Source organism: Rhinatrema bivittatum, chromosome 3, assembly GCF_901001135.1.
Source record: "Rhinatrema bivittatum chromosome 3, aRhiBiv1.1, whole genome shotgun sequence".
In the NCBI taxonomy this organism is placed as follows: Eukaryota; Metazoa; Chordata; class Amphibia; order Gymnophiona; family Rhinatrematidae; genus Rhinatrema; species Rhinatrema bivittatum.
Window position 1 is genome coordinate 126,569,191 of NC_042617.1, and position 24,024 is coordinate 126,593,214.

Genomic DNA, 24,024 nt, shown 5'->3' on the forward strand with positions numbered 1-24,024 from the left:
GTTAGATCAGAATTGCCGGTGTAAAAGCCATTTTTGAACTGCCAGTCTCCCTGCTCCTTGTTTGTGCTAAGAAGCAAAGATCTGGTGAGCAGCAGATCCCTAGCAGCTTCCATGAGAGGTGGGAGGAAGACCTTGCAAGGCTCCCCATTGCCATGGGGCCGGAAGGTGGTGGAGCTGGGGACACAGGAGAGCTCTGTTTGTTCCCCAGACTCCCGCTTGAATGATGCGGATAGAAGAGGAGGAGCAAGCCACCAGACAAGTGAAGGAGGGCATGTTTGGAGGTGCAGGAAGAGGGGGTGAACGCTGGGGAAGGGGATGACTGGGGGTAAAGGGATGATCGCTGGTGGCATGACAAGGAGGTGGTGATTCTTGGGGGGGGGGAGGGAAACGACACGTCACAAGGAAGGGGACAAGAGCTGGAAGGAGCATAAAAAGGAGGCGTAGATGAAGGCTGGGAGAGGGGGGAGAATGCTAGCGATGGAGTGAATGCAGGAGGGGGAGTCAGGAGGAGGAGTAGCAAGCTGGGGGAATGTGAGGCGTGGGGAAGGAGTGAATGTTGTCTATTTTGAGTCACAAGGAAAGGTGGATGCTGGGATGGGGGGGGGGGGGGGGGGGGAAGCAGGAAGGCAAGAAGGATGGGGAAAGGGTGAGGAAAAGAGAACACGAACATGTGCCAGGTTTTTGTTTTCCCTCATATTTGACAACCCAACACATCTCCCAGCAGTGGTCATTCTCACCTAGTCTTCTCCTTTGGCGTAATACTTGTAAAAATTCTCAAACCTACTCCCCCGCCCCCTCTCCTTCCCCCCCCAAAAAAAAACCCAAAAAGCAAAACAAAAGGCTAATGCAACAGTAGTGCCTTGAGCCCTGGTTAGACTGCCAGTGCAGCTGATAGTGAGGGAAGGGTTTCAAATGGGCAGGCTCCCTATAGCTGCCATCTTGGCAGGCACCACTATGTGGTGTGGCCTGACAGGTACCATCTGGGAAGCAGATTCTGAAAACTATTTATTTATTTATTTATTTATTTATTTTATTTATTTGGTTTTATATACCGACAACCGTTTGCACATCGTGCCGGTTTACAGATAACTTATAACATATAATATATAGGCGAGGCCTTTACAAGGAACAGTTTGTAACATAAATGCAGTAACATGGCAATTAACTAGAAAAATAAGTAGGTAAGGGAAGGGTAGGGATATACGAGACAAGTGGAGGGGGGAGGGGGAGGGGTGAAAATGGAGAACATGGGGAAAAGATATGTACAGAAAACTTACAAAACTGTAAGCCAAAATTGTAAGTAAGGCCCCACAGTCCTGCTATTTTTCTGTTAATTTGAATTGTAGGACCATACGGTTTGCAAGTTCTCTTCTTTCTTTCTTTCTTTAAAAATGTATATACCGCAAATCAAAATTACTAAGCGGATTTTTGTGTTTAAAAAAATGTATAAGAACATTATTTTTTTCACAGAAAAGTGAGGTTTGTTTGTTCACGTTAAAATACACATTTGACCAGGTCCTTAGCAAGGTTTGTTCCTTGCATCTGAATTACAGCAGGCCTTTCACGTCATCTTCCTGAGCCACCAGTTCCCAGGGCTAGGGAAGCATCCACAGCACAGCTTGCCTGGATAAATCTGGAGTCTCTAGGTACTCCGGCTTGTGGGGGTTTCCAGTTTTGCACCCATATTGAAGGGTCAAAATTCCCTTATACACCGGCTTCTTGGGATTGGGGCAAATTTTATTATGGCTAATAAGAGCAAGCCCCCCCAGAGAAGACAATGTGGGATCATCCAGCGTTCAAAGCTATATTCTATTGATGCTCTGAGTGCAAGGTGCCTCAGAGAGGAAAAACCCAAGAGAGCTTCTGGAAGGAAGCAGAAGCAGAGTTTGACATTCATGGACATCCAGAATGCTTGCTGTGCTGACATTCCTGAACCAGAAAGTTTCTCAATCTGGTAAATAGAAAGATCCTAAATATTTCCAGGGCTTTCTCTGCTGTCAGGCAGCCACTTAAGTAAGAGAGAAAAGGGAGTCTTTTGTTTCTAGTATTGGAGATTTTGAGAACTCTTTCCCTTGGGTTGTTTTTTTTTTCCTAATATGGATCTAACAGTTTTCTCTTTCCCTTTTGTACCTCAGTCAGTATTAGGGCTGGAATCCTGCTGCTAAGAGCCTTTATTGCAACCACTTGGGGAATTTTCCACTATTTTTATATCCTGCCTCCCCTCAACTCACCTAGTGTAGGCATTAAAGCGATAGTCCTTGGCCAAGAATCGCGCATCAGGGCTTCTTCTGGAATCCTGCAATCATGGGCCCTAAATCCAGCCACTAGGTGTCACTCTTGAGCAATGGCTACAACTCCCCAACCCTGGAGATTGTGGATGTTGCCGCAGCAGGCCCCCCAACTGACCATGGGTATGGAAGATCTGACTTGGTCATGGCAGTGCAGAGAAATGCCTCTGAGTTACCAGGTGCTTCAGCCCTGGTTTTCTGGGAATACTTCAGCGTTTAGGATGTGAAACGTCTGCAGCCATCCATCACAGTGACTTTGGAGACTGTAGATCTAGAGATTAATAGTGCTAAGAATCTTCTGCTTAGCACAGAGAGAATTGCTGGTATACTTTGCTATAAAGGTACTTATTAAGAAAGGTAGGATCTACCTGGATAAAAAGTCTGCTGTTCCTAAAACCTTGACCTAATTGAACAGACTACCCAAGATAAAGTGCTATTATGGTTCAAGGCTCTTAATGTGGATTCTGTTATTAACATACCTGGGACCTTTTGATTTCCACTGATCCTGAGATTGTTGCGGATTGGAGTGAGGTGGGTGTCAACATGCGTACAAACGCTCTCTCACACCTCACAGGTTCACTCTCATCCTCTCTTTCACACATATACAAGCTCATCCTCACACACAAGATCCACTCCTCTTGTTCTTCTACACATACACATTTCTCTCTCACTCTTCCACACACACTTGCACATACACACGTTTATCCATATACTAGCACACACATGGTTGATTTTGATTTATATTCCACCTTTTGCGATTGGTCAGCCATTCAGGTACTGTAGGTATTTCCTTGTCCCCCCAAAAGGCTAACAGTCTAATGGGCTCATTTATTAAGCAGCAGTATTTTACCCACACTAACACAAATACATGCCCTCACACACTTTTCTGCCTGTCACTCCCATGCTCACTCACTTCTTTCCTCCCCCACACTCACACTTTCTCTCTCATTCACAAACTTGCTCACTCATTCTCTCTCCTTACCCCAGCCCGCCAGCAACAGCATCCAAGGCTTTCTGGATCTCCTTCTGCTGCTGCTCTGGGCCAGGATTCTCCTCCCTCCTGCTACTCTGAGGGACTTAACTGATCACCTCCTGATCCTGCTGCCCCATGTGCCCAGTCAGTCACCGCCGCCTCCTGCTGCTCCATGGGGGCCAACTGATCGCCATCGCCTCCTGCTGCCCCGTGGGGGTGACAGATTGCCTCCTGCTCTTGCTGCCCCAAGGGGGCCCGACCGATTGCCTCTCCTTTCCTACCCTATGTGGAGCCTACATAGCCCCCTTGCTGCTGCTTCTGCCAGAAATGGGGATGAAGGGGTCTCTGACGCTCTGACATTCCTCCTCCTCCTCCTGCTCTCCAGCGATGGCATAGATAACTTTTTTTCTGAGGCCTGAATTGCAGTAGTACTCAGAGTTTTCAGATGTTGGCCCAGAGACCCAGCAATTCCTTTAGAAATCATGAGTCTTAAGGCCAAATCTGGAGAGTTCCCAAGTACTGTAGGAGATGCTGTTATTGTAAACGATGCTATCAAGAAGAGATCGAAGAGACCTTACTACACCATTATGCATTAGTGTACTATGCATTAGGCATGTGGTTGTAGGAGCATGAGCAAGTGGTACTGGATTATACAGGAGGTCATTAGGAGCTATACAAAAGGTCACTTTTGTTGACTATAGCTGATCTACCTTCATCCTTACTGGCTTTGAGAATATTGGCAATTTTTGGCATATGTAACCTATGACCTAGTGACTTCGCAAAGAAAATTTGGTCTGTGGAAGCTTCTACTAAGAATCACTTGCTTGAGATCCCTTTTGAAGTTGCTGTATGGTTCTCAGCTTGTAAAGCTGATTAAGAAGTTGACCAAATGAAAGAATGTCTTTATGCTGGACACATCTGGATCCAAGTAGTTTCCCTTTTAATTTCCCTAATAGAAATTTCTGGGAAAAGAGAGAATTTGCTCCCCTCTCACAGGGATGCAGGATCAGACTACCACAGGCCCTCTTGGAAAATGGGCCATAAGGCAGGATTACCTAGGAGTGCAGAGGGACAAATTCTGCCTGTCAGAACAGCCTGCCTTGGCAAGTAAGAGGAAGACTGAATAGTTTCTTCTCAGTGTGGGAAAAATCTTTGGCAGATTTATGGGTCCTGGACAGAATTCCCAAGACTACTGTTTTTTCTTCTGTACCCAAAAAAAGGGGAAGGTTGCAGTACAGTTGGTGACTATAAATTAACTGATGAGAACATAGGCTATGTTACATGTCCCCATGATTCAAACTTAGCAAATAATGTACTTAAAACTATAGTTTAGTTGCAAAGATGTGTGTGGGCTTGAGGATTATTCTGAATGTAAAGAAACGGAAGACATTTGTGCAGGGTCAGCACTTCAGGATGGAATCTGTCATTTAACATCTCTCAGGATCATATTGTACAAATAGCATTGATACAGGGCTCTTGCATTCATGCTTGCCTTGACTACCAGACCTTTAGCAAGCTGTGACTAACTGGTCACCAAGGGCAGGATTCAAAGCCTTTTTTAAGTGTATCTGAATGACATATAGTGTATGGATGCATCTGCAGTGCTCTAAGAAGTGGATTTCTTTTTTGGCAAGAGCCATACTGTCAGGGTCTGACCAAGATGTAGGTGGTCATGTATCCAAGCTGTGAGAGAGAGAGAAACTATAAGGCCCTCATAGTAGTCAAGTATTTATATCTCTATAGAAGGGCCATCTAATAGGGTACCAACAAGCTAGGGCGAGATAACATAGTACACAATTTCATCTTTGTGAGACTTTGCTCACTCCCAATGATGTCAAATCTTCATTGAGGTGTACTGTGCTGTTCGTACGTCTCGCTCTGCGTGAAAAACTGACCCCTAAACCTTAAACCACCACCAACACCTCACCTTGAGCTATTAGATGGCCCTCCTATAGGCATATAAATAGTTGTACACTGTGAGGGCCTCCCCAGAGGCTCTCTCTCTCTCTGAAGCCCAGAAATGGCCGAAATGCAATTTAAAAAATTTTTCAATTGCATTACGGCTGTTTTGGACATATCGCACAGCTTAACGCCAGGAAAAAAGGTGAAGTTATTTCCAGCGTTAAAACTGCAATAGCATGCGTTATGCTATCGCACGGTGCGATATTGCCCCTCATTTTCATAAATCTCGCCCAAAGCTGCAACATGGTCATCAGTAACCACCTTTGCATCCCATTAGTGTCTGGACATTCTCCCCAAGAGTGACAGTAAATTCAGATAAGCAGTTTTGCATAACCTGTTCAATCTCCTTGATGGAGTCTGGATTTGCTTATACAATAAAAGCTCCACTGCAAGCCCCAGCTTGGGACACCCCACATGTAATGCTGATTCAACCCTATTTCTCAACGGAAAAATCAAGTTTCTTTACCGTAAAGTGTTTTCTGTAGATAGCAGGATTCATTATCCATACTAAATACCCATCCACCTTCCTGGAGAGTTGGCTACCTAGCTAGAATTAGTTCTCAAATTGACTGAGGAGACTCATGAGGCAACGCCCGAGTGGGAATTCCTGCACATATTCGGTAGAGCAAAAGCTCTATTAGATGAGAGAGGCTCTTTTATTGCTTTTTTGTTTTGATTAATCATTTTACTGTACATAGCATTATTCTAGAAAGGAGATGTATCAAATACAATAAAGAAAAGAGGTCTGTTTGGTTCTGCCAGATGATGTCATTCATATGTAATGGCTAATTTATCATGCTATCTACAGAAAACACTATTTATGGTAAGCAAATTTGCTTTCCCTCTTTTCCTTTCCCTCTCACTCCCTCCCCCTGCTCCCCTCCCTATTCTTCCCCCACTCCCCACTCCCCTCTCACCCTATTCCCTTCCTTTCCCTCATTCCCTCCTCTAATTTTCCTTTTCCTTTCTTAACCTCTTTGTTCACTCACCTTTACACCCTCAATTTACTTCTTCCCTCACTCATCCCAGTACCCTCTTTTCCCCTTTCTTTTCCCTTCCCTTTCTCAACCTCTTCCTTCACTCACCCAATCCACTGTCATCCTATTCCCCTCTCCTCATTCACCCCACTTGCCTTCTTTCCCTCTTCTTTCACACCCCCTCATTCACGCCCTTCTTTTCTCTTCCTTCCCTCACATACCTACCACCCTTCACGCTTGCGGGTCGGGGCCTGGCCTCTTTGCTGGTGACATCCATCAATGGCATGTGTCTCGGTACCTCTTCTGCCGCTGGAAGGCTTGGCCTCCTGCCTGTGGCATCAATCATTGGTGCAGTCATGGTGCCTTTTTTCCCGCCAGCTAATGGGTAATTAAAAAAATAAAAATACTTCCTTTATGGCCTGAATTTAGCCGCATGAAAGAACTTCAAACCTACTACAGGAAGAACAGGTCTTCCACTGTAAATCGATCTGTTACTCAGCATTTTACTCCCCAGAACCATAGCCTTGACATTAATATGAATCTTCCCCAGTGGAAAAGAAGAACACATTAGAGTTGTCTGGATGCTGGGAAAATCACTGGATTCATAGACTTTAAAACACCAGTTTCCCTATGGATTAAATTTGGATGACAACATATCTCTGTAGTTTTGTCTTACTAATGAAACACTACCAAAGAATGGTCTGTGTCATATTGTGCCTAGAACTTTAAACACTTCAGACGTGTAACTAGTTTTAAATTTCTTTCCATTTCACTTAGCTGCATTTGATCTTATTTTTATGAAGGCAGGAAAACTTTATAGTTAGATTTAAACGGAGAGTAAATTTGCTTATCACGTGCTTGTCTGCATCAATACTTCTAGGACAAGCAGGACTCCATCGGATGAAGTCACATATGTGTGACTTCATCCGATGGAGTCCAGCAAGGAAAACATATGTCAAAGTTTCTAAAACTTTGGCTGGCACACTGAGCATGCCCAGCATGCCACTATCCATGCGTCCACTCAGGGTCCCTTTTCAGTCTCTTCTTTTCTGCGGAGCTGTCTGTCGTTTTGCGGTTGTGGAGCTCGTGCTCTTTTTTTCTTCAGAATACATTTTTTTCTGAACTGGGTTCCTCCCTAATCCTTCCAGTTTTTAGTTAGCTGGCAGCATGGTAAGTTTTTACCTTCTGTGCAATCTATTTCCAGTAGCGGTGACCTTTGGGGGCCTATGGTCATCGACTGCTCGCTGGCTAGATTTTCCACATGGCATCATTGGGTTTTCATTGGTGCCCTCGGACTATGTCTGTCACGGATCTGCACGAGGTGTGTATCCTTTGCCTGGGGGCATCGCACAACATTCAGGGGGGGGGGCATTTTTGCGATGAAATGACCCCCCAAGGGCCGGTGCACCCACCTGGACAAGATGGAGAAGCTATTCGGGTCCAGGAAATCGTAATCCTAGATACCGGAGTTGGGGGCATCAATGCCGAAGGACCGGGGGACCCAATGTACACCGATTCCTCGTTGTCCACCCCTCCGCTGGGGCCATCAGTGGAGAGGGGTGCTGGGGATCGGCCATCATCAGTCTCCTTGCACTTGAGATCTGGATTGTCTCTTCTGTCCTCGGTGCCGGGGAAAGACCGGGCCAAGCACTGTGGGAAACCCTGAAAACATCACCACCAGTCTCTGTCTTCTTACAGTGCCGCCTCCTCCTCCTCAGTCCATCTTGTCATTGGTGGCCTTCGAGGAGGAGCTGGAATGCTGGGTGTAGTTGGCGGTTGTTCGAGCCCTTCAGGGTATTGAGCCGCCGGCAACACTGGTGCTGGAGCCTGCACCTTAAGTGTTGGCTCCACTGTTGGAGCGCCTCAACATTCTCCTCGGCGACCTCCCCACAGAGTTGATGCCGGTGCCCCATTACTCTCCTTTTCCGCTTCCTCCTGATGTCATTCCCATTGCGGGCTCCTCGGAGGAGGAAGGGCCTGTGAAGCTGCCAGCTTCACAGGCCCAGCTTCGCCTGGGCTGATTCTGGGCCCATCGGGGCCCTCAATGCCATCAGGGCACAAACCGTTGGGCCTGGGAAACCCCCCCACACCAGGTGAACTTAACGGTGATGATGATGCCCCATACAACCCGTGGGTGGATGATACCTCAGAGTCTTCCTCTGATGACCTTCCCTCAGACCTGTCTCCTCCAGAGGAGAGGCACTAGTCCCCGCTGGAGGATTTAACTTTACTGTGTTTGTGCGGGCCATGGTCGAAGCCATTTCATTCTAAATTCTTACACAAGAAGATGCCAAACACAAAATGCTGGAGGTCTTCCAGTTCATGAATGCCCCTAAGGAGGGTAGTGGCTATCCCCGTCCATGAGATTTTTCAAGGAGTTTCTCCTTAGGATCTGGGAACACCACATCTCTGACTCCTGTGAACAGGAAGGCCGATGCATTGTACCTAATCCAGCATGCTACAGGGTTTGAAAAGCGTCCGCTCCCACACCAGTTGTTGGTGGTGAAGTCTGCCCTTAAAAAGGCCAAGTCTCTCTCACCCATGCCTCCGCCCCTCTGGGACGGGAACACAGGGTGCTGGATGTGCTGGGTATGTAGGTGTTTCAGGGCGCCATGTTGATTGCCGCATCACTTCCTACCAACTTTATATGATGCAATATTCTCGGAACCTCTGGAAGCAGATCCAGGACTTGACTGAGCACCTGCCCCAGCAGCAGCAGGATGCTTTCTCAGCCTTCATCCAGCAGGATCTGGAATGCGGCAAGCACGATGTGCACTCCACTTATATGTTTGAGACAGCGGCGAGGGTGGCAGCTGCGGGTATTGGTGCCCATCGGATGGCCTGGCTTTGGGCCTCTGATATATGCTCAGAAGTGCAGGAGAGGCTTGCAGACCTGCCGTATACTGGCGAAAGCCTCTTTGGGAATAAGGTGAGGGATACTGTGGCTCAGTTAAAGGATCATCATGAGCCCCTGCAGCATCTCTCTGCCAGTACCTCGGACCTGCTGTCCTCACATCAGGGCCCAAGGAGGTCCTTTTACCACCAGAAGAAATACAACCCTCCGCTTCTCGCACCAGTCCCAGCGGGTGAGCTTTAGGGACAACCCTAGACAGCAGTGGGCCCACAGGCCTCAACCGGTGCCCCAGGCAAGCCCCACTATAGGGTTTTGACTGACTGTGAGGGAGGAGGAGTGTAAGCCAACCACCCATTCCTTTGAAGCATGACCCTCCAGTCTGGGGGCTGGTTGCGGTTCTTTCGAGACTGTTGGCCCAGAGTTACTTCGCATCGGTGGGTTCTGTCCATCATTCCTCATAGTTACCAGCTGATCTTTCTGGGTATCCCTCTAGACTTTGTCTCTTGCTCCTCTTTGGGTCAGTCCTTACATCAGGAAATACTGTTGGAGGAGCTCGCAGTTCCCATAATGGCCAGGGCCGTTGAACCCATTTTGCTTGAACAGCAGGAGTGGGGATTTTACTCACAATATTTCCTGATCCGAAGAGAACAGGGGGACTCTGTTTTATCCTAGACTTGAGAGCCTTGAGCAGGTTTCTAAAAAAAGAGAAAAGTTCAAGTTAGTCTCACTAGGCACTCTGATTCCCTCCTAGAAAGGAGAGTTTGGCTTTGCTCCCTCAACCTAAAAGATGCCTACACCCACATCATGCCTACACCCACATCATGTTGTCAAAACTACATCACCCGGAAATGATGTAGTTTTGACAACATGAATCTCCGATGGAGTAATTTTTGAAAAATAAGTGGTGATATAACGAGATTTTTATGTGCTGGTTGAAGATGCTGAATTTTGAATTAAATTGGTCAGGAATCACTATGTGAAGTAATCCTTACAGAACCTTGAAAGCGGATGAAGTCCCGGTTGGGATTATATTTAAGAGTCTGAGTAAATTGGTCTGGCTGGAGTGTTTCAACGTGTGGATAAGGTTTTTATAAGGACACCCGTTGAGAGATATATAGGAGTTGTTTCAATTGGATGTGTTGGTTCATCCCTGAAGAAGCCTTTGAGAGACCAGGCGAAACGAAGATCTTTGTTGGACTGCATATGAGCTAACATCTGTTTATTTAAATCAATAGTTGGAGAATAGTATTTGCACTTTATACAATCATTTGGATTAATATATTCAGTAAAAGGCATTTAGCATTCGTACTCAATGATTTTTTAAGGTTTGGATTAACAGATTTGAGGAAAAGCATTTGCACTTTATACAATTTGTTCACGATTCAAAATTAATACAAACTTTGTAAAATTACATTGTTATATATATTGATACATACTTCATGTTTTTTGATGTATTGTGTTTTTATGTGGGGGTATGTGTGAGATGAATGATTGTGCTAGATAGATTTTAATGTTAGATAGGTGAATGTTTTTCATGAATAAATAAATTAAACGGATCCTCTTTGTTGGTGGTATTTATACATAGTTGGGATAAAGAGGTAGAGTACTTACTAGTGACCCGTGTGTGATTATACACCCACATCAAGACATTCCATGGTCACAGGAAGTATCTCCGGTTTATGATGAGCGAGTGTCATTTTCAGTACAGGGTGTTGCCGTTTGACCTGGCATCGGCCCCACCGTCTTCACCAAGTGTCTGACCGTAGTGAGTGCTCACCTCTGCAGGTTGGGGGTACAGGTGTTCCCCTACCTGGATGATTGGCTCGTCAAGAGCCCCAACCAGGAGGGAGCGGTGCAGTTCCTGTGCTTGACCTTTTGGGTGTTAGTCCCTGGGATTTATCATCAACTAACTGAAGTCCCAACTCGACCCAGCTGAGCTTCATTGGCGCCTGGTTGGACATGGCTCAAATCCGAGCATTCCTTCCCCACGATCATGCACTCCAGTTGGTATCCATTGTGGGAATGGTCCACCAGAGCCAGCAACTTTCGGCATGCCGCATGTTGCATCTCTTGAGACATATGGCCATGACCGTCCATGTTACTCCCTTCTCTCACTTACATTTGTGCAGAGCTCAATGGACCTTGCGGTCCCAGTGGTGACAGGCCACCTAGGATCTACGCATCCATATTACACCAACTCTCTGGGTCGTCTTGGCTTGGTGAGAGAATCTTTCCAACTTGGAGCAGGGGGTACCTTTCCAGATTTCCCCTATCCAGATAATGCTTAATACGGATGCATCCAACTTGGGATGGGGTGCCCATGTGGAAGGGCTCTGCACCCAGGGCCTGTGGTCCGCCCAGGAAGCACAGTGTCAAATCAACTTCCTGGAGCTCCGCTCGATCCAGTACATACTCTGGGCATTCAGAGATTGGCTGGTTCACAGAGTGGTCTTGATCCCAGACCGACAACCAGGAAGCAATGTGGTACATCAACAAACGGAGGTATGAGGTTGTTCCTCCTGTGCCAGGAGGCAGCTCATATCTGGTCTTAGGCTCTGTCCCAGGGAATGTTGCTCCGAGCCATGTACCTAGCGGGGCAGAGAATGTGGTGGCGGATAGGCTGAGTTCAGCCTTCCGACCCCAAGAGTGGTCCCTGAAACAAGAAGCAACGGATCAGATATTCTGCCTCTGGGGGACCCTGGATGTGGATCTGATCGCATCCCCCTGCAACTGGAAGGGGGATCAGTCCTGCTATCTACAGGGGGACGGCAAACAAGCCTCAGATGCATTTACCCGCCATTGCGGCAAGGGCTTTCTGTACGCGTATCCTCCACTTCCCCTGGTGATGAAGACTCTCCTGAAGCTCCGACAGGACAGAGGAACTATGATCCTCATAGCTCCTCATTGGCTGAGCAGATCTGGTTCCTGATCTTGTGTGATCTCTCCCTCTGGGAACCGATCAGTCTGGGGACCTCTCCAGACCTCATCATGCAGGACTGGGGGAGGCTGCGCCACCCTAACCTCTGGCATGTATGCGGAGAGGTTGATTATGCAGCCTCTCAACCTTTATGATGATGTGTCTCAAGTCCTGGTGGCTTCCAGGAAGCCTTCCACTAGGAAGTCTTATGGCCTGAAGTGGAATAGGTTTTCCGTCTGATGTGAGCACCGTGGCCTGGATCCGTTCTCCTGCTCCACACCAAAGCTGCTTGATTACCTCCTGTATCTTTCGGATGCTGGAGGTGCAATTGGTGCCTACCACTGGGGTGTGCATGGTTCACCCATCTCTGTGCAGCCCATTGTGGATTGCTTTATGTGGGGTCTGCTTCAGTTGATGTCTCCCTTGAGGCCTCCTGTGGTGTTCTGTGATCTTATTGTGGTGTTGGCTCAGCTCATGAAAGCTCCTTTCGAGCTGCTGCATTCTTGTAACCTTAAGTACCTGACCTGGAAGGTCATATTTTTGGTCACATTCACATCAGCGCATAGAATCAGTGAGCTTCCGGCCTTAGTGACGTACCCACCCAACATGAAGTTTTTCCATGAAAGGGTGGTGCTGCGCACGCACCCTAAGTTCCTGTCTAAGGTGGTGATGTATTTCCACCCTAACCAGTAATACTACTGTCTGGACAGGGATGGCCGATGCGACAGCAGCTTCGGCCAATCTGTCCTCTGGAATTTCTTTCAGCTGTAAAATCCAACTCTTCCTACTATGGCCCACTGTTTGGGTTCAGGCTGTCTCCCTCTCTTATCAACAGCACCAGTGTGCTGCCCGTTGGCACTTGGCTAGGTGCCTGTTGGTCTTGCTTGTTGTTTGGAAACAGCCTGTAGCTAGGGATTCATCCATGTGTGATGACTACCAAACCTGCATGTCCTAGAAGAAAGCAGAGTTGCTTACCTGTAACAGGTGTTCTCCTAGGACAGCAGGATGTTAGTCCTCATGAAACCTGCCCACCACCCCGCGGAGTTGGGTTTCTCCTAGGTTTGTTTTATTTTTCGTAATTCTATGTTACAAGATTGAAGAGGGACCCCTCGTGGATGTGTGGATAGTGGCATGCTAGGCATGCTCATTGTGCCAAAGTTCTAGAAACTTTGACATAAGTTTCCATGCTGGGCTCCATTGGATGATGTCACCCGTGTGTGAGGACTAACATCCTGCTATCCTAGGAGAACACTTGTTATAGGTAAGCAACTCTACTTTTTTAATAATTGCTAGTATCCATTTGGATCCAGTTTCTCTGTGAATATAGTGCTGCTTGTTTTTCTGTAATATTTTGTGTGTGTGTAGATACATTTACAGTATATAGTCTGTGCATTCAGTGCAAAACGAAAGTACAGAATTATGCATTTGGGATGCAGAGAGCAGTACATGAGGAGGCAGGGTGTGTGTGTGTGTGGGGGGGGGGGGGGGAGGGTGTCTGTGTGAGAAACTGATAACCATGAAACAGAATAGAAACATTAAGATGATAGTAATCTGATCTTGATGTAGCGAAACAGTGTGATAAGGCTATGGCCAGAGCTAGAGGGATACTAAACTGCACAAGGAGAGGTTAAACCACTAGAAAAAGGGAGGTGATGATACTTTTGCATAGGTCATTGCTGAGACATCACCTAGAATATTGTATCTAATTCTGGAGGCTGCACCTCCAAAATTATTTAGACAGGCTAGAGATTATCTTTATTATTATCTTTATTAACATTTATTTATCACCTCGTGCACAAGGCTCTAGGTGATTTACAGAATAACATACACAATAAAATACATAACTGCAAAGGCATGCATGCTAGACTCTTCTTAAAAGTCCAGGACCAGGCATTTAACCTTAAGACAGCCCACAAGGGAATCATGGTTGCAGGACAATAATATAAAAGGAACAGTATTACAATATTAGTCAAACTGCAAACAGAATGATGGCCCTAAAAACAACCTTAGGAAGCAGAGTTGGACAGATCACATACTGCAAATCTGAAACAAAGCTGCAGCCTATATATTATTCATAAGCTAGTCTAAACAGATGGATTTTTCAGCATAGATTTAAAAGATTTGAAACATGACATGACCCGTAGAGGAAAGCTACAAAAATGATGCAGGGTCAACACCAAAAGCCATGAGCTTTAAGGACCTAAACATGTATACCCTAGAGGAGAGGAGAAATGGGATGATCTGATACTAGATATATTCATATACCAAAAGGGTATAAATCGGGCACAGAAAGCAATCTTTTTTCAGTGGAAACAATGTTATAAAACAAGAGGTCACAGTATAAAGCTCCAAAAGGGAAGATTCGGGAGTAAGATTAGAAAATATTCTTCACAGAAAAGGTGGAAAACCTCTCAGTGGAAGTGGTTAAGGAGAAAAAAACAGTAGTAGAGTTCAAGAAAGCATAGGATAAACATGGAGGATCCCTGATTGCGAAGATGTGAGAGGAAAGCCAGATATGAGCAGGGGTCCGTGGCATTGTAGCAGGGATGAAATAGGGCAGATTAGCTAGGCTTGTTGGTCCTTAGGGAATGTGCATTCGTTTTTATATAAAACGAAAAATGTAATAAACCCCCCCCCCACACACACACATTTTGTTAAGTTTGAAACTGAAAAAAAGCCACTACATTTTTTTTTTTTTAATTTTCATATTGGAAAGTCAACAGAACCCCCCCCCACACACACACACACACAACCTGAGGCCACTAAAACAACAAAATTACCACTCTCCTCCACTCGGGCCTGCACTATAACTCCCATTATCATCAACGCCTCCCCACCCGAAAAGAGGTCTCTTATCCCCTTCCTGGGGGTCTGAGAATTAGAAGGTGCAGGAGTCACTGTCACACCTGTCACTCCTGCTCCACCTGGTGTGAAAATGGTGCCAGATGGCCGTAAAACCGGTGCCATTTTATTGTATGGCCACACAATGAAATAGTTGCCAGCCTAAAGGCCAACAGGCACCAATTTCGGACTGGGAATGACTGAGGATCCCTCCTGACCCTTTCTACTTTGCAGACATTAGGAAAGGGGTAGAAGACTTCGAAGGGAGGGTGGTGGGAAGGCCTGTAGGGGGGAGATTAATTTTGCTGTTTTGGCACTAGGGGAAAGGTGGTGGGGAATAGTGGGATGTGGGGGTTTTGTTTTTTTTTGGGTGGTTGTTTTTGTGTGTTAAATGTGTGTTTCAGTTTAGTAAATGAAAAGAGCTGAAATAAACATTAAGCAAACCAAAACATAAATATAGATACGTAGATAGATACTTATACACACATACATACGTATACACATACACAAAATATAAGGAAGAGAGAGAATATTCTTTTTCTTCTTCCAGAGTAAGGCTGGGGAAATGGAAAAATAGAACTATATCTAAATCTTTTTGTTCATCCCTAGGCTTATTCTCAGGGAAAGAGAGAAAAGAAATAAGCCTTTTGGACACATGTGTAACCCAGCAGGAATGTAAAAGAAAAATTGCTTCTTGATTTTTTTTTTTTTTTTTTGTTTTGCTTGATTTAGAACTTATAAGTGCTTACATTTAACCCCATTCTAAACATTCAGAGGTCAATATTGAAAAAAATCTGTATAATGGATAACTTATCTGGATAAAAGTTAGGCACATTTATCGGGGATATTCAGTGGGATAAATGTCCTGCTAAATATTCCCGAATAAAATTATACAGGTTAACCAATCTCGATAAGTTTGCAAGCAAACTGGCAATATTCAAATCTTGCTGGTTAGGTTTCAAAGTTGTTTGGGTATGCAGAGCCGGATAACTTTTAACTTGAATATCGCCGGTTAAGCAGCGTTTACCTGCCATAAAGACAAACCTCCCTAGTGGGTCTTGAGGCCCAATCCCCCACCATTACCCTACCAGTGAAAGCTCACTGAGCTCACAAAAATGATTACTGGATGTTAGGGGGCTGTACTCCCGAAAAGCTTTCATCTGCCTCCCCTTCCCCCCCAAAAGTAAAAAAACCAAAAACCAAAATGAAGACCCTGCCAAACCTACCTGCATTCCCCCAGATCTCATAGGGAGACTGGAAGCTTGCATATTTGATAGCAACGCTGGTGTCTTAAGGAATCAGAGCGACGCTGGATGTACCAGGAGTTGGACCCAAGATCCGACACTGTGTTTCCCTATGAGGTTTGGGGGCACAGATGGACTTGGCAGGGGTGGATGGGGGAGGGTGGACTAAAGCTGAGAGTCTTAGGTTTATGATTTTTTGGACATTTGGGGGAGTGGGGGGTGGAGGAAGGCTTTTTGGGCCTAAAGGTTTACAGTCTCAGATAATTTTGGGGGACTCGGTGAGCTTTCCCTGGGGTGGGGGCGGTGCCCACAAGGCCCACTCAGAAGAGAGAGGTAAATGTGGTGATATTCTTCAAATACATGTTCCCAGATAACTTTATTTCCTCTTCAGGCCTATGTTTTGACATAACCAAACTCCAAAAATCGGAACACCGTGGCTAAATTTTAGCTAGATAATGACTCAGCCAGCTGAAACGTAGCTGGGTAAGTGCCTGCAATATTAAAAAGTTAGCACTTAGCAGGATAATTTAAAAGTTATCCCGTTAAATGCATTTGAATATAGACTTCTCTGACTTCATTTGTGGAACGAAGTGTTAAATAAGATTCCAAAATGCTTCTGAAATTAGCTAAGGTCTCAAATTGCCTGCTATTCATTTTTAAATCTCCCCAATTCTGACTAAATGTATGATAATTATACAAGACCCGAAAAAAGCAAAGGGAAAAACTACTTTACTTTGGGTGACCACAGGCCAGAACTATATCCTGCCTTCCTTATGCTCACATCCTGGTTCAACAAAATTCCATAGGAACAGCTCCTCCCCTCCCCACTGAAAGATTGAGGAAGTGGGAACCTGGACCACAGCTGGACAATGTGCTGCTGATGTCAACAGCATTTTCTTTGGAGATCACTCTGCTTTTTTTCAAATTAGGCAAATGCTTGAAACCTAATTTCTGGATTTAGTATCTAAATCCTGTAAAGAGATTTATCCAAGAGCAGGGTGTGTTGAATTAGATTAAAAATGCACAGTAAAGTAAATTACAGGTCAGGCTGGAAGGACAGTATGTACTCATACACTGTTGCACCCTAATTGTAGTTTAATTTCTAATACTGTTGGGCTTTTGTTTTGGGTTTTTTTTGCTCTTTCGTGGACCTGCAATGTTGTTGTTTCTAATCCGTAAATGCCCGTGTTTTCACGGGAATTGCTGGGCGTGAGCAGCTCAGCATTTTATTTTCTGTTTTCAGAAATTGAGTTACAGTATCAACATTGTGAGGGGGGAAAATATCTGTAACAGTACAGAGTTTATACTTTGCTCTCTCAAGATTTCTACATAGGGTGTCTCTAGCAAAATTACTTATTATATCAGTGCCTGTAAAATGGCATATTTTACATCATTCCCTGCAGTCCTGAAAGTGTTGGTTGCAGTTGATTTCTTGCGCCGAGCACGCTTCATGTTACTGTTCATTAGCCGGCAGCTTACTTTGGCTCCTCACTCCAAATTAACTGTAATAAAATTCTGTTATGTAGGTATTTGGCAAAAAAAAAAAAAAAAAAGCCATTTACCATTCTCAGAAGAAGAAGAAATGATGTGACTTAAGCAGGGCTTGCATCCAGTCGGCTTGGCTACTAACCAGATATATTTGACTAACTGAACTACAGCTTTCAGTCTCTCAGCTGAGTCACGGTTTTGGAGCATGCAGTGTTGTGTAATTGTGCACACGTTGTTAGTCTCTCAAATAACAAGAGAGATCAGCGTTAACATTTCTCTTCTTGCTAATTATAATTGCATATGCTACTCTAAACTGTTTCTCGGGGTCAGAGTATGTATTTGTTGGAAATTAGACTGCCTTCCATTAGATTTTTTTTTTTTTTTTGTAATGATTTTTAATTTTAAATATTAGCAAGGTTGTTTCTGGGTAAGATCGAGGCATCTGTGGGGGCATAATTAGAATTAATTGATGTTACCATCATCTGATCTATAAAATGGTTTCTTGATTTGAGACTGTTTTCTAGGAAATTCATGGCAGGAAGGCAGTGCATGCATTGTGATACCAGTGACTATTTTAATACTGTTTTCTAGGAAATACATGAAAGAAAGTAAAGTATATGTGATATTAAATCTATTACAGCCAATGCAGGGTTTGTTTGTTTTTTTCCCACATGTGCCGAATTATACAAGGTTTCACTTTTCCAAATTAAGATTTTTAGATTATGGAATAGAAAGGCTTAAGACTAAATAGTAGCTATCAATCTTTAATAAACAATGCTTTCATTAAAAATTGATGTTGCTCTTGTGTTTTGCAGGTAAAGATGAGCCCAGCAGCTACACATGTACAACGTGTAAACAGCCATTCAACAGTGCTTGGTTTCTTTTGCAACATGCGCAGAACACCCACGGCTTCAGAATCTACTTGGAGAGTGAGCATGGCAGTCCCCTGACACCGCGGGTAGGCATCCCATCAGGACTGGGTGGAGAGTGCCCTTCGCAGCCGCCACTCCATGGAATTCATATTGCAGACAGTAATCCCTTTAACCTGCTGAGAATACCCGGGTCAGTATCGAGAGAGGCTTCTGGCCTCGGAGAAGGCCGCTTCCCACCTACGCCTCCTTTGTTTAGTCCGCCTCCAAGACACCATTTAGATCCCCATCGCATAGAACGCCTGGGTGCAGAAGAAATGGCTCTCGCGACCCATCACCCTAGTGCCTTTGACAGGGTGCTGCGACTGAACCCCTTGGCCATGGAGCCGCCAGCTATGGATTTCTCCAGGAGACTCCGAGAGTTAGCTGGGAATACCTCTGGTTCCAGTCCACCGTTGTCTCCAAGCCGGCCCAGCCCTATGCAAAGGTTACTGCAACCATTCCAGTCGGGCAGCAAGCCTCCGTTTATGGCAACGCCACCCCTCCCTCCTCTTCAGTCCGTTCCTCCTCCTCAGCCTCCAATTAAATCAAAATCTTGTGAGTTTTGTGGGAAGACTTTTAAGTTTCAGAGTAATTTAGTAGTACACCGTAGAAGTCATACTGGAGAAAAGCCCTATAAGTGCAGCCTGTGTGACCATGCATGCACCCAAGCCAGCAAACTAAAGCGCCACATGAAAACACACATGCACAAATCCTCCCCAATGACAGTAAAATCCGATGATGGGCTCTCCACAGCCAGCTCCCCGGAGCCCGGAACCAGTGATTTAGTTGGTAGTGCAAGCAGTGCCCTCAAGTCTGTAGTTGCTAAATTTAAGAGTGAGAATGATCCCAACATGATTCCAGAAAATGGAGACGAGGAAGAAGAGGAGGAGGAAGAAGAGGAGGAGGAGGAGGAAGAGGAAGAGGAGGAGGACTTAGCTGAAAATGACAGTAGGCCTGATTTTGGCTTTGGTATTAATCTAGAAGCAGCCCGACACCATGAAAATAACTCCAGGTCTATTGAGGAAAGTCGTTCCATGCCCGATGTCATGCAAGGGATGAACCTGAGTGCCATGCATCACTTCAGTGAGGCCTTTCACCAGGTTATGGGAGAAAAACACAAAAGAGTGCATTTGTCTGAAATTGAGGCACATAGAGACACTTGTGATGAAGACTCAGTAGCTGGAGAATCTGATCGCATTGATGATGGCACTGTTAATGGGAGAGGGTCCTCGCCTGGTGAATCAGCTTCTGGAGGCTTATCAAAAAAGCTGCTTTTGGGTAGCCCGAGCTCACTGAGCCCATTCTCAAAACGCATTAAACTTGAGAAGGAGTTTGACCTACCTGCTTCTGCTATGCCTAATGCAGAAAATGTTTACTCTCAGTGGCTTGCTGGGTATGCTGCCTCTAGACAGCTAAAGGATCCATTCCTCAGCTTTGGGGACTCCAGACAATCGCCTTTTGCCTCCTCCTCAGAGCACTCTTCAGAAAATGGAAGTTTACGCTTCTCCACGCCTCCGGGGGAGATGGATGGAGGGATTTCAGGCCGCAGCGGCACAGGAAGTGGAGGAAGCACCCCACATATTAGTGGCCCAGGCCCTGGAAGGCCTAGTTCAAAAGAGGGCAAACGCAGCGACACTTGTGAGTACTGTGGGAAAATCTTCAAGAACTGTAGTAACCTCACTGTTCACAGGAGGAGCCACACAGGTGAAAGGCCGTACAAGTGTGAGCTTTGTAACTACGCCTGCGCCCAGAGTAGCAAACTCACCCGGCACATGAAAACACATGGGCAGGTGGGAAAGGACGTTTACAAATGTGAAATTTGTCAGATGCCTTTTAGCGTGTACAGTACCCTGGAGAAACACATGAAAAAATGGCACAGTGATCGAGTCTTGAATAATGATATAAAAACTGAATAGAGGTATATTAATACCCTACACCCCCCCAATCTCCCCCTCTATTCCCTGTAGATTTTTCTTTCTAGTCCTTGATTAAACTAATGGAAGCTAAGGATATGAGAGTGCTTGTCACCAGCACACCTGTTTTGTTTTGTTTTGTTTTATTTTCATTTTGTTTTTTCTTTTATGTTTTCACTGTTTGAATGCATGATCTGTATTGGGGCAATACTATTGCATTTTTCGCAAACTTTGAGCCTTTCTCTTGTGCAATAATTTACATGTTGTGTATGTATGTATGTTGGGGTTTTTTTTTTAATTATTATTTTGAATTAGACAGCATGTATGGTATGTTATGGCTATTTTAAATTGTCCCTGATCAGTTTTGCAGAGCAGACATATTGCTGTTTCCTGTTCCGTTCTGAGAAATGAGCGTGCTGCGTAAATTCTGTAATACATATCATGTACAGTTTTTCTTCTTCTTTTTGGTTGTAATACTTGGAGGAATATAGTTTCTTTTTAAACATCTTTTTTGAATTTTTTTGGTTTTTGGATTAATCCTCTCTGAAGGACAGAATTAATATCCTTGAAATGCAATGCTATATTAGCTAGAACTTTCTGCCTCTGAAGGGTTAACCCTATTAATTGGACAAGAAAAAAATACAACCTTGAATTGAAAATTTAGACAAACAAGGTGAATTGTACTATCATTTGGTTTAATAAAACATATCTGAGTGCCTTCAATTATCAAAACCATGTTGATGGTTCTTCCTGCTTGTCATAAACTTGTTTAATTCAACATTGGATAAAGCTGGGGGTCTTTAGGACCTACTCTATGATTTTTCATAGTATTTCTCACAACGATGGCTACCTAAGTAGATGACCCAATAAGTCCCTAGTTAATCATCATTCTCCCTTGAATGATATGTTGAAAAGAAAAACTGATTTTGCCAGTATAAAAGCTAATTTGCTCTTGCTGAGAGCTTAAAAAAATGGGATTGCCCCTCAGATGCTAACTACATTTTTTTATATTGATGGTTAAATCAAACGTAAAATCTGCAATGATCCTCAACCACTATTAAATCTGTTAGTGAGGAAATTCATACTATTTACTTTTAATAGTATCTTTTATTATTGCTGGCACAAAACAGTCAAGAAAAAAAAATAAAAGCAAATCCAGATTTTACTTGGTTGTCACGCCGACAATCAAATTCTGATGTTTTACAGACTCTGTACCATATAAAAAAAGACAGGCAATAATATCTTACCGAGTGTAACACAGAAAATTGAGATAATGGCCATTTGTTAGCACAATGTGGCACTCTTTGCCATTAAAAAGTTGAACAGATTTATAAGCTATTATTGATGCATTGATGATTAACTATGAACTCGCAAAGACTTGCCTTGAAATGTGATGTTCTAAAACAAAAAAAAGAAAGATAATTATTAGAGTAGCAGTAAGTACCTGTGCTGCTGAAAAAAAAAAAGGAAAGTTTGGCTTCAAATTTTTTTTCGTATGCTGTGTGTGCTATTTGTGTTTAACATGGACAAGAGGATTCATTCTTTTCTTATTTTAAGCTAGCCTCAGTTGGTGTTCAGATAGCACTTGACTCTGCCTGCGATGTCTGTATCTTTTCTTTTAATCAGAGGTACAGAGGTTGAGTATAAAAATAAGATTGCTCAGATAGGACAAATAAGTGCACTGTACAATTTTCCCAGTTTACAGGTCTATACTTAAGGGAAAAGTTGCAAGAATGCTGATTTAAAAAAAAAAAAAAATTAACATGATCTCACTTATGAGCATAAAAAAAAAACAACCCCTTTTGCCAGCCATTTACTTGACTAATGAATCTACTCAGACGCAACATTAGAGCGCTGTGAATGGAAACCGACTACACATAGATAAAACAAATGATTGCTTTTGCTTCTACAGTGCAAGGATTTTTTTTGGTACAAAACTTTTTTAAAATATAAATGTTAAGAAATTTTTTTAAACACTTCATTATGTTTAGGGGCAACTGTATTTTAGGGTCCCATTGTCTTGGTGGTGTATAAGACTTGTTGTTCATTTAAGAAAAAAAAGTTAATAGTGGAAATTCTATGCCTTGGATATATACAGTTTTTCAGGTTGTAAAAACAAGCGTTTGGGGAAAAGGTTTAAGATTATATAGTACTTAAATATAGGACAATGCACACTCATGTTGATTCCTATGCTAAAACACATTTATGCTCTTTTTTTCTGTATTTCTAGAATGGTATTTGAATTAAATGTTCACCTAGTGTAGGCACTATAGTATTTATATTGAAGCTTGTATTTTTAATTGTTGCTTGTTCTCTTTAAAAGGTATTGACGTACCTTTTTTTTTGGTAGTGAAAAAACAAATACCCCCTCACATACACCCACACAAAAACCACAGGCTGCCACAGTATATTTTTTTAATTTGGCAGGATAATATAGTGTGAATTATTTGTATGTTTTAAAACAAAACGGACAAAAAATAAATTAGGAGTGAGAAAGTGTGACATTGTACAGACGAAGGGCCATACAATGGCCAGTTGAGATGGGGTGGGAGGCTGTTTGAATGTCGCACTGCTAGCTGTCATGGAGGGTTGTACATATCTTGGCTTTTTTTTTTTTTTTGGTTCATTTTATTTTATTCTTTCCTGCTACCATACTGTATGCAGTACCACAAGCTAATAATGTTGGTTTGTCATGTAGCGTGCTTCTGGTCCCTTTTCCTTCTTTCACCCTACATTCCAGGCATCTTTAACTTTACATGAAGTAAAAGGAAAAAAAAAAAAAAAGCTCTAGAAAAGAAAAAACAATGTTTTGCAGTTTTTTTCATTGCCAAAAAATTAAATGGTGCTTTATATTTAGATTGGAAAGAATTTCATATGCAAAGCATATTAAGGAGAAAAGCCCGCTTGAGTCAATACATTTTTGTAACTGGCAATGCAGAATATTTTGTTATTGGTCTTTTCTATTCCTGTAATGAAAGCTGTTTGTGGTAACTTGAAATTTTATCTTTTACTATGGGAGTCACTATTTATTATTGCTAATGTGCGCTGTTCAGAACAGAGGCACATAATTTTGGTCTTTTTATTTTTTCTTTGTTTTTAATTTTTTTTTATTTTATTATTATTTTGATGACCAAAGGTCATTGCAACCTGGCTTTTAAAAAAAAAAATAATAATTTTTAATTGTATTTGTTTCTGGTCTTTGTTAAGTTCTATTGGGTAAACCACTGTCTGTGTTTTTTTTTTTATTATTATTTTTTATTTTTGACAGTTGTCTGCATTATCCTGTTCATACACCCATTTTGTCCCTTTATTGAAAAAATAAAAAAAATTTAAAGTACATGATGCAAGCCTCTTGTGTCCTTATTTGACACATTCTCTAAATCCCATTTGCTGATAAAGCGGATCATCAAATTTTCAAGATACTCTACTGCAGGCATTTTACTCATGTGTTATTTCCTGGTGGAACAGTGCCATGTTTATGTGCGTCAAAACAAAAAGAAGCAATACTCTCTCCTCCCCACCCCAAAAAATAGGAAGAATAACTATTTAAAAAGACTAATATTATACGTAATAGGGATGTGCTGTCATTTGTTTCTTTTAGTGCATGTTAATCTTTTTAGTGTACACTATAGTGATTAATGTGAACTAAAGGGACT

General features: G+C 43.4%; 1 protein-coding gene across 4 annotated transcripts in view; it reads left to right on the plus strand.

Annotated features, from left to right (window-relative positions):
• BCL11A (BAF chromatin remodeling complex subunit BCL11A) overlaps positions 1-24,024 on the plus strand; it is a 207,262-nt gene that overhangs the window by 180,908 nt on the left and 2,330 nt on the right. The window contains exon 3 of one of the 4 annotated variants that reach the window (XM_029593725.1): positions 18,360-20,373. In XM_029593725.1, the coding sequence (XP_029449585.1) occupies positions 18,360-20,371 (2,012 nt within the window). In that variant the 3' untranslated portion in view covers positions 20,372-20,373. Of the gene's footprint in view, positions 1-18,359; positions 23,183-24,024 lie in introns of those variants that run through there. The other 3 variants (XM_029593727.1, XM_029593728.1, XM_029593724.1) reach the window with 3 other exon arrangements.